General features: G+C 44.5%; 1 protein-coding gene across 1 annotated transcript in view; it reads right to left on the bottom strand.

Annotated features, from left to right (window-relative positions):
* Positions 1-1,871: 1,871 nt before the first annotated feature.
* Positions 1,872-11,335, bottom strand: part of plcb2 (phospholipase C, beta 2) — a 36,239-nt gene continuing 26,775 nt past the window's right edge. Inside the window, 10 exon segments of the mRNA XM_056295925.1 lie at positions 1,872-2,731; positions 4,043-4,126; positions 5,211-5,268; positions 6,040-6,093; positions 6,773-6,837; positions 8,617-8,758; positions 9,801-9,984; positions 10,190-10,654; positions 10,932-11,028; positions 11,183-11,244. Of these exon segments, the coding sequence (XP_056151900.1) occupies positions 2,561-2,731; positions 4,043-4,126; positions 5,211-5,268; positions 6,040-6,093; positions 6,773-6,837; positions 8,617-8,758; positions 9,801-9,984; positions 10,190-10,654; positions 10,932-11,028; positions 11,183-11,244 (1,382 nt within the window). The 3' untranslated portion in view covers positions 1,872-2,560.

The following is an 11,335-nucleotide window of genomic DNA, read 5'->3' as shown; positions in this document are numbered from 1 at the left end:
ATGTGAAGGGAGGGCGTTTCATTTGACTAACAATTAATAATGGCCGGGAATTTTTAGAAGAATGTGGACACTGATATGCTACGGGCGGGTTTCAGTTTGGTGATAGACGATCACTCGTCTTTTCTCAATCTAGTTCCCAATTCACTGGGCATTTTTGTCAGCGTATGCCCACGAGTGCAGGATGACGTGACTAAAATATTCAAGATAAAAACACTGTTCTCATAAACATAAGAATAAAACATTTTATTGTGAACTTCTGGAAGATAGTGAAATTAACTAGACTGGTCTGATAATGTCGAGGCCCTCTACAAGAAGGGTCAGAGGCTGGGCAGGCTGTACTTCCTGAGGAGGTTCAGGTCCTTCAATGTGTGCAGCAAGCTGCTGCGGATGTTCTACCAGGCTGTAGTTGCCAGTGTCCTATTCTTTGCCATGATCTGTTGGGGGGGGGGCACCAACACGAGAGATACCAGCAAACTGAACAAGCTGGTGAAGAAGGCTAGTTCGGTAGTGGGGGTTGACCTGGATGACCTGGAGGCAGTTGCGGAGGGGAGGATGAGGAGGAAGATGGCTGCCATCTTGATGAATTCCTCCCATCTCCTCCATGACAAGATAGTGGGGAGGAGGGGCATATTCAGTCACAGTCTCATTGCCCCCTGGCAAATCACGAAACACCTTGCCAGTCTTTTGTATCAACAGCCATTAGGCTCCACAACAAGGTCCACCCCCTGCCCCAACCTCGTCCCTCCCCCTTCCTACCTACCTGCTCCTCCTCCGCCTCCCGCACAAGGACTGGCTAGGACCGACTCCTTGACCCCCACAAAAGGACTGACTTGGACCAACTCCTTGACCTCCATAGACTGCCACTAAGCCCTCTGACTTATGATTAGGCTGACTTGACTTAGTGACCCACCTGACCATACCACACCTTGCATATTGCACATGGTGTACTGTTTTACAGTGTACAAGTTGCTACTGTTCACACTTTGCATATTACATATGCCATATTACCTTGCATATTGCATATTGTGTACTATTTAAAATGTACAAGTTGTTATTTATTTATGGAACTGATGATAGAGTATACTGCTGGTGGAGTGTATATGCTGTATATGCTATGCAAGTATATGCTGTGCTATATATACATATATATGCAGAATATATGTGTAGATGCTGATCTCATATCTATGATGTTGTTTAGTATTGTTAGTATTAATGTTAGGTTTAGTATTGCTCTGATCGATGTAAATTAAGTGCAGATCACAAAAACGCAACAAGAATGAAAACACACTATTTATTTCATGAGACCTTTAACTGCCAGTGTCACGATTGCCCCGTCCACATGATTTTCCAATGCCTCTTTTTAGAAAAGCACTCGATCTGTTTGAGGCCTTGAAGATTGCTATACTTGGAGGGAGAAGACATTGTAATTATGTGGAATTATGAATCAATCATGCAATTATGCGCCTCACGACGCAGACTGCTCTACAGCAGGCCAGAAGGAGGAAAAGACGGCGAGCAGGAGATAAAGAGAAAGGGAGAGACTTACTCACTGTTGGTCACAGTGAGGCTTTACGTGTAGAGTATCAAAGACCTCTTACTCACGTGCCCACCACAAAGAGCGAGTCCCAAATAATTGTGTTCCAAATGGCATGGCTGAGTACTGACTCAAATTGTCAGTCTTCTTCTTTATTGTGCTACCCATTATCTAAGATCAACACCTGCTAAGAGACACCTTTTTTAATTCAGCACGCATGAAAAAAAAAGATGCTGAGGAACAAACTGATGTGAACACGGCCACACATATGTAGCAGTGACCATACACATGCATGAAAAAATACACAGCTCCGCATTTGCAGATGGTGTAACTGAGCGTTTATTGAAAGGATTTCCTCTCAAAGGTGTTGCAAATCTAACGCTAAAATATTCGTCTTTTTTTTCTATTCTTTGTATTAGGTGTTAGGATCAGATATAATTTGAAGTGCACAAAAAATACATCAATAAATACGTTACATTAGACTTACGAAACCATTTTACTAATATGGTGTGCTAGATGGAAGGTTCAAAATCAAAAGCTGTCTGTATCTATCTGTCTGTCCTTCAATTTATCTTTTACAGACTTCTCTCTGCAATGACGAGACCCCTAAATCTCAGGGTGAACTCTATTTTACTCTAGCGTCATGAAAAGTGTGTGTGGGAGCATGTCCCTTGCAAAAGCTACTCCTTTTCAGCTTGCATTGTGAAAGGCTGAGTCATTCCCTTGATCCAGCCTGAAAACTAAGAAAGCTGGTTTTTACCTTTACGTGCCCTCTCCAGAACCGCTTTCATTCCTTGAATGTGAATTGGTAGAAATGTGGGGGTGAATATCAAATCAGTGACCATTTGTGGCGGACCCACATCTAAAAGATGTCTCATGCTGAGTCGTGCTACCATTCTACCATTCCCTGGAAAAAGCGAAGACTAGGCATGTAGTCTATACAGGAGGTTGCAAAAGGGGCATGGATGGAGAGAAGGGATGAAGAAGGGAAGCAAACAAAGAAAAAATGGAAAAAACGAAACCAGTCTAACCCAGGAAGACATCTCCATAGGTTCCCACTAACTTCAGCTTCTTGTCCCCGGCTTTGTCAGTCAGCTCGGGAAATTGGGTCCCCACACAGACGTTGACGGCCTCTCTCACCTCCTCAGACAGAGCCCTCATTTTCTGGTCATACTCTCTCAAAGCCTCCTGGTTTACCTACAGACACAGGAGGAAAGGTCAGTGAGGCGTAAGAGGTTTGACAAAGGGAATACATGACATCATTAATGTTTTTTGTTTTTGTGGCTTTTTTCCTCTGCAATTGCACTTGGCCAATTACCCCACTCTTCCGAGCCATCCCGGTCACTGCTCCCCCCCTTCTGCTGATCCGGAGAGGGCTGCAGACTACCACATGCTTCCTCCGATACATGTGGAGTCGCCAGCCGCTTCTTTTCACCTGACAGTGAGGAGTTTCGCCAGGGGGACGTAACGCATGGGAGGATCACGCTATTCCCCCCAGTTCCCCCTCCCCCCAGAACAGGCACCCCGACTGACCAGAGGAGGCACTAGTGAAGCGACCAGGACACATACCCACATCCGGCTTCCCACCCGCAGACATGGCCAATTGTGTCTGTAGGGACGCCCGACCAAGCCAGAGGTAACACGGAGATTCGAACTAGCGATCCCCGTGTTGGTAGACAACGGAATAGACCATCACGCTACCTGGACGCCCTTTGTTTTTGTCTTCTTACTTGACCTTGCACTTGTTTAAATGGAGGGGGGGATTTTCTGTATTGGCTCAACACAGCTGAAAAAGACACTATGCTTATCACGAGACAAGGAGCTGGCTTGATTGATTTCAAATAGGGATGCTTCCCACATTTTATCTCAGGATACCCTCACCAGAAATATAGAGGCGTTTTTCTGTAATGTGACAAATGCACGAATGGGAAAAAGTACCAACTGCTCTCAAAACACATGGGATTTGAAGAGTTTCCCTGGATTAGATCAAATAAAACTTTTAACGTCGGAAAATCCAATGCTTTACCCTCTGTAGATGGTGCACATTATTTCTTCCATGTCTCTACAGTCCATTTCCCCTGTGCTTCTTTCAGTATCAAAAGCTTAACACATGTGCCAAACTGACTCTTACGTGAGACACAAACGATAACACATGGCAAGCATCTAGTATTCACACACCAGCTCTTCACCCATTTCTAGCCATATCTCACACCTATATACCAATCTGAGTTGCTAACATTTTACCATTTGGAAAGCAAAAACAAGCACTCTGACATTGTCTTCAGAAGCAGGAGCATGGACTGTACTCTCTGAATCACCTCGTATGGATGGACCATGCACTATCACAACTTATACCCACTGACCCGACACATGGTCATGGCAGACAATATAGTATCTGACGGATTACTGTGTGTTGAGATATTCATGATATTCATGCATTTGTGCATGCATGTGAGAAGGGAGTTAGAAAGCATGTATATATGTGAACGTGTGTATATATTTGTGTACCTGATTGGCCAGGGCTTTGACCTCCTCCAGTGTAGCAGCCTGTTTCTTCATCAGAGCCTCTTGCTGGAGAGTGCAGTCTGGGGACTGACACAAAACAAGTGCTGCTGCTCAAAGATACACAACCAGCTGGTGATTTAGGTCTCTGTGTAAGTGTGTGGTAGGTACCTGTGCATTTACAGTATGTTTTGTACTTGCTAGGACTTGTATTTTTTACTGCCACGTGTGACCACTATCAAGCAAAAGATAGTGTCCTTGATTATAAACAGTTCATCGGCTTATGTTTCCGTAAGTGTGTGTGTGTGTGTGTGTGTGTGTGTGTGTGTGTGTGTGTGTGTGTGTGTGTGTGTTTGTGTGTCTAAGCAGAGGGGAATGGGCCCTGGAGATGCAACCTGAGAATGCAGATCAATACTGTTGGGTCACAACAGGTTGTAGTTGTCCCATTCTATTTCCCGCCCCTTAACAAAGCTGGACATTCAATACTGAGGTTGTGCTGATTAAACACCTGTTTAGATTGCGTATTAAGTAGCTGCGGTAATTAAGGGGCAAACCTTAATTAAGTGGATAGAAATGAGATGTAATCCAACCCACCTCTGTGAGGGTGGGGGGGTGGGTTGCTTACTTGTATCAACGACCGAGCTGATCTGAGCGGGTCTGACTGGAATGGCTGGGGCCTGTGACTCAGATATAGCGGATTTGAATCTCGATGAGACTACACAGCAAAATAGCAGAGTTCAGTGAGTCATGGACCACACGTGCGTCTACCTGCGCTCCTTATAAACAGCCTTGGAGCATTGGTAAAAATGTATGCACTCTTTGGCTGTACCTGCATGTAGGCATGCAAACGTGTTTGACTAAGTGTGCACTAAAAGGAAGAGAGGTTGTGTTTTGTGATTGCAATCGGCATTCACTCGCATTTTGTTCAAATCTCTGAAAGCTTTCTCCTGCCATGTAACCATAGTTACTCTGCCAAGCACAATACACTGTAGACGGACCGTCAGGTATTAAGTGAGAACTCTGAGATGAAAACCCTCTGCAGTGCACATACTTGCACATCGAAATTCCTATCTGCATGTGTTTCTACTCCAAGATCTTTTTTAATTGAAGTATGGCTTAGAGTAACAGAAATGGGCTACCTCAACAGACTTGACACTGTGAGTTCAATACTTACAGCTGCATCAGGCTGAGCAGACTCCTCCAACAGGTCACAGCTCGCTGACCTTTTCAGCCTGAGAGGATGATTAGGATTACAATTTTCAATTAGAACACATGTGCATATAGAAGCGTTAAACATTCATACACAGGGTGTCCAGGTGGCGTGGCGGTCTATTTCGTTGCCTACCAACAAGGGGATTGCCGGTTCGAATCCCCGTGTTACATCCGGCTTGGTCGAGCATCCCTACAGAAACAATTGGCCGTGTCTGCGGGTGGGAAGCCAGATGTGGGCTGGGTGTATGTGTCCTGGTTGCTGCACTAGCACCTCCTCTGGTTGGTCGAGGCACCTGTTCAGGGGGGGAGGGGGAACTGGGGGGAATAGTGTGATCCTCCGACGTGCTACATTCCCCCGGTGAAACTCCTCACTGTCAGGTGAAAAGAAGCGGCTGGTGACTCCACATGTATCGGAGGAGGCATGTGGTAGTCTGCAGCCCTCCCCGGATCAGCAGAGGGGGTGGAGCAGTGACTGGGATGGCTCGTAAAATAGGGTAATTGGCCAAGTACAATTAGGGAGAAAAATGGGGGGGGCCCCAAAACATTCATACAAGTCATGCCCAAAACATTCATACAAGTCACGCAAGGCAACAAATGCCACACCATGTGGCACGGTAGTGTGATAAGATGAGCTGCCTTTCTTTCACAATTGCCCAGAAAGAGAAATATTTCAACACGTTTTTATAGCTGTTTTATTGATTGGACAAGCTAAGTGTGTGAGAAGAATGGAAAAGAATGGAATAAAGGAGTGAGACTGAAAGCAGAGGCAATACAGGAAAGAGTCAACTCACTTCTTCCTCCCTGAATGTTTTGAGATGCCTTTCTTTTTGTTTTCTTTGGCATCGCTAGGAAAAAAGACAAAGACACAGTGTCAGGAAACTGGTACAATTTAAAACCTTTCAGTGAAAAATGGCCTTAAATCAGTGCGATATCCCTTTAAACACTTGCTGAGGAGCTGTGTTGATTGTAGTGCGTGAAGATGGGTTGAATAAAATGTTAAACTGTCTGTGCTGACAGGTAGATGACAAGTGTAACCTCATCTCTCACTGCTGTTTGAACACCTGTTGCTGAATGATTACCCTTAAATTACCATCTGCCATCTGGGAACACTAGATAACCCAGGCACACACACACACACACACACACACACACACTCCAACTACATTAAAGCATAAATACAGAAACATGTTTTCATGCACTTGCAGATACACACTAGCATAAAAACATGCACGCAGGTGGAGATGCAAGCAACAAACATACACTTAATCCAGTGTGCGAACATCCAACTCACACCGAAGACAACAATAAGTCAGCTGAGGACAGTGAGGGAGACCTGGACGTTGAAGTAATGGATTTATTACTTGGGTTACTTTTTACAAAATGTCAAACGCTTCAACTTGGACAATATGCAGACAGCCACTCTCACAGCAGAAATTCAGGGCACAGATTGGATACACTCGGCAATGTCCCGCACACAATTCATGTGTGCCGCGTGTACTGAATGTGTTGTACGTGTGGTCACACCTCTCCAGGGTCTTGAGTTCACTGGTGTGTCTCTCTGTGGCCATTTCCATCAGCTTGGCGAGCCTCTGTCACCCAGAAAACAGGAAAAAGCACAGTCACAGTCATCTTCCCGTTTCCAAAACAAAAATTGTGAAATGAAAGTACACTAAAATGTTCCTTTTAAACACAATTTTGTGACATGTGAGTAAGACTTATTTAGCTTAGTTCAAAAAGTCCTCCAAGTTCATGTGAGTTGCATCTCATGTTTAAGACCTGAACGTCAGTTGCTAACCGCCACTATACTCCGCTGCACTTCTGCAACACCTTTTTTTTTTTTTTGCTGTCTAATGGGGTCTAATGGGGTGGCGACCCTCAGAAAATCACCTGATTGGCCTCTCAACCTCATGCCGATTTAGTGCTTATGCTAAGAGCCCCCCAGAGTACATAGGTTTGATGGACAATCAATAAAGTCTCTTGACACCCCTGGCTGCTTGCCCATGGTGCCAGACACACAGAGCGGAGGGGTGAGATGACTCTCTCCAGGGGAGATGTGAACGCAAGCATGGAGCTGAATACCCGTTTTGAGGTGGGTAACAAAGCCAAAAGCACTGGGGGTACGAGGTGGGTGGTGATTAAATGAAGAGCACATGAGGAGGATAAGATGTAAAAGGACAAGGGACAGAAATATAAGCACTTTCACCCTTCTTACTTTCTATCCAGAAATGTGCATACATAGATGGAAGGTAAAAACTAAATATAAATGGAATTGTTTATAATTCGGAAATAAAGTACATACTCATCAAATATGAGAGATTAAAAACCATTTGAAACAATTTTTCAAATCCAAGTTTTCAAAGCAGTCTTTCAAGTGATTCATGGTTTATAATGACCCCCCCCCCTTTTCTCTTCCCTTTTCCAGTTGTATCCGGCTAATTACCCAACTCTTCCGAGCCTTCCTGGTCACTGCGCCACCCTCTCTGCTAAGCCGGGGAGGGCTGCAGACTACCATATGTCTCCTCCGATACCTGTGGAGTCGCCAGCTGCTTCTTTTCACCCGACAGTGATGCGTTTCACCCGGGGGACGTAGCGCGTGGGAAGATCAAGCTATTCCCCCCAGGTTCCCCTCCCCCCGAACAGGAGCCCCAACTGACCAGAGGAGGCGCTAGTGCAACGACCGGCACACATACCCACATCTAGCTTCCCACCCGCAGACACGGCCAGTTGTGTCTGTCGAGATGCCTGACAAAGCCGGAGGTAACATAGGGGATTCGAACTGGTGATCCCCGTGTTGGTGGGCAACGGAATAGACTGCCACGCTACCCGGACACCCCATAATAAAAATTAATAACTAATTCCTCCTTCCTGCTTTCTTCATGTCAAGGTCATCGTCATCTCTCACATATCACACAAATAAGCTTCCTTTTGTCACTCATACACTGTTCCAACCAAACTGGTGACTTGCTTAACATGTGGTCTGTCTATCGATGCAACCCTGGTCAAGATTAGGGTTGAAACCTGGTTTAAACCCTTATTCCACTAGGTGGGAAAGTTTCGCACTTAACCCGTGTCTCTCCTTTTCCAAGACACTGAACACAGAATGTAAACACAAAAATTATCAAGCCCATCGAACATCCCTGCATGCATGTTTTCATGTGTTCACTCCCGTTTGGACCGGATGGACCCAGACCAACATACTGTGATATTCCTGGAGTTAAGTGAGTGAAATTGCGTATCAGTTATCGCACTATGAGATAAACTGTTTGACAACAATAATGGATAAAATGAATTTCGATGCGGAGGAAATGATAGTTGGAGCTTAGAACGGAACTTTCTAAACTAGAAAGGAATTGAAGTCTTCTTCATACCTCTATGGCATACTGCTCTTTTCTCTTCTTCAGCTGGTCATACTGGTCTATCAGCAGCGCTTGCAGCTCCACCTGCAGCTTCTCCTTCTGCTCCTGGACTCGCTCCATCTTAGAGCGGGAATCGGCGGTATCGCTCCCTCCCCTGCAGGACACATCATAGCATGTACAGTTTTGATTGACAGATACATTGTGATATAACATAGCATCTCATAACATGAGGGCATAAAGCAGGGGAATGGAGTTTTCTAAAGCTGCTTTATTTTGTCATTGTATTGTTACAACAAATTGTATTCTTACAACAAATTTGTCTTCTACATTCAATCCATGCTATTGTATAGGAGCACTGGGCAGCTGCAGCGCCCAAGGACCAACTCCAGTTCTTCTATCCATTGCCTTGGTCAGTGGCAGGAGTATTAACCCTAACATGCATGTCTTTTGATGGTGGGAGGAAATTGGAGCACCAGGAGGAAACCAACGCAGACACGGGGAGAACATGTAAACTCCACACAGAAAGGACCTGGGACGGCGCTGTGATGCAACAGTACTAACCACTGAGGACCAAGGTAGATCACCTCCCCAACCCCTGTGTGAGCAAACTAAATTGTCCGTATACTAACTGGTAGACTTAATATCTATAAATGGCTTTCAGATATAGGTCAAGAGGGAATTAAGTGAAAATCTCATAGCTGCATTAAGTTACCCTGGCAAAGCGTATTATCTTTGTAGTGAGAGCATACTGGCAGCCTGTGTAGAAGAATAGGCTGAACTCCTTGGAACATATTCATTTACCTGTTAACATTGTCCTCGAACATTTCACTTTACTTGGAAAAACCCATTAACTGAGAAATTTTATCTATTCCTCTGAATATACTCTCATTAATGACACAGGACAAAACAACAACAACTTAATTAGAGGCATAGCATTATGTTGTATAGGCCACCTCCACCTAATGGAAAACAAAACAGTCAGTACAGAATGGCAAAACAGACACACAAAGTTTGACACAATGTCAATGCTTGGCGCTGCAAAATGGGTACATTATCTACTGTGAGTCACCTCAATAGCGGTGGAAATCTCCCACATTTTGACCCATACATATCCCTTTCAATTCCCCCATTCAGATGTGTGGGCATATCTACTTACTAATACACAAAATAACATGTAGGATGTTAATTTCTCTCACTCTTTTTTCTTCACCGAGGACTTCTTCTTGAGGACTTTGAAGGTGTCCAAGTATTTCTGAATCAGGTCCTCTTCTTTCTTCTGGATTTTCTTCTCCAGTTCCTTCATCTCCTTCTCCTGACGCTTGGTGACCTTCAGAAAGCTCTTGTGCTGCGTCAGTTCTTCGGCAGTCACAGTGGTGGGTTCTTTAGTTTGAAGAAGCACACATATACACAAGCCACCTTAGAACTACTGTCAGAAAAGTGTCTCTGTCAACTCTTGATATTTTGAGTTTGTTTTTGGATATATATTTGAGGAGAACTCAAACTAATTTGTCTGTAACCTCCAGTCTTGCAGCTAGCCTCACTGATACAGAGGCAAGTTGGGATGCACAAACCACTTTAGCATTACCTTCACTGGAAGTTGGCTGGGATATGTCATCTGATCCAACCAGTTCAATGGGTTGCACAGCAACCACAGTTTCTGGACAGGGTTCAACCTCAGCAGTGGGCTGTCCTGAGACTTCATCCAGGCCTGTGCTAGCATCCACGGTGGAGTTACCATCTGAGCCAGGTTCAGGGTCTTCAAAAGAGTCTCTATTGGGCTCCTCACATGGTATAGGAGCTGCTTCAGGTTCTGGGATGGCTTTTATCTCAGGGTTGGCCTCCTTGTCATCAACAGTGGGACTGGCTTCAAACGGCTGTTCAGGTGTTCGACTTGTTGCCTCCACAGCTGGATTGTCAGGAGCAATCTCATCTGTGGGTAGAGGGCCACCACCAACCTCCCCTTTGGGTCCCTCTGTACCGGTGTCTGGTGAAGCCTGAGATGGTGGGTCAGCAGGGTGTGTGGAGGTCTCCGATTCTGGCAGGGTCTCTTCTGAAGGAGGTGCCACACATTGGCGGTTACGTCAGATTATTTCCATTCTATCCTAGTGATATCTATCTTTTCTGTGTCTTGTAGAGAAACGGTGGAGTAGAATGCTGACAATAGTAACAAACTAATAAAATATGCTATACTCTTCAGACAACAAATTAAAGGTCAAATTAAAGGACAATAACATTGAAAAAAAATATGAATATGATTTAAAATATCTATAATATGATTGTACACATGCTTTTCTCCACAATGTATTCATAACCACTGGTGTCATTACCTGTAGCAGAGGGTGTAGTGTCCTTCATCTCAGTTTTATTACCAAGGGGTTGGACCACAATAGGCAGCTCATAGGGAGAAATATAGTCTGAGGATGACTGTGCAGGTAAACAAAGGAAAGGTACATCGCATTCAAACTATGATTGTTTTTCCAGGAAGGTGATGAGTGCTGTTTTGGCTTAATAGAAGATTTGAGGACATGGTGGATACATTATCTTCAGTTGCAACAGGGTACATGAACCTTATTTTTACCTCTTGTGTCTTTGTGGTCTTCTCTGAGCCCTTTGTTGGGTTGAATAAGGCATCTGTGAAATCTGTGACAGAATAAAGCATATCAGTGTAATGTGGCAATAATGAACAACTTGTCAGTAACCAAAATCTATTAAATAAAACTGTTTCTGCATG

Source organism: Lampris incognitus, chromosome 16 (genome assembly GCF_029633865.1).
Source record: "Lampris incognitus isolate fLamInc1 chromosome 16, fLamInc1.hap2, whole genome shotgun sequence".
NCBI lineage: Eukaryota > Metazoa > Chordata > Actinopteri > Lampriformes > Lampridae > Lampris > Lampris incognitus.
This window is presented reverse-complemented; position numbering and strand designations above follow the sequence as displayed.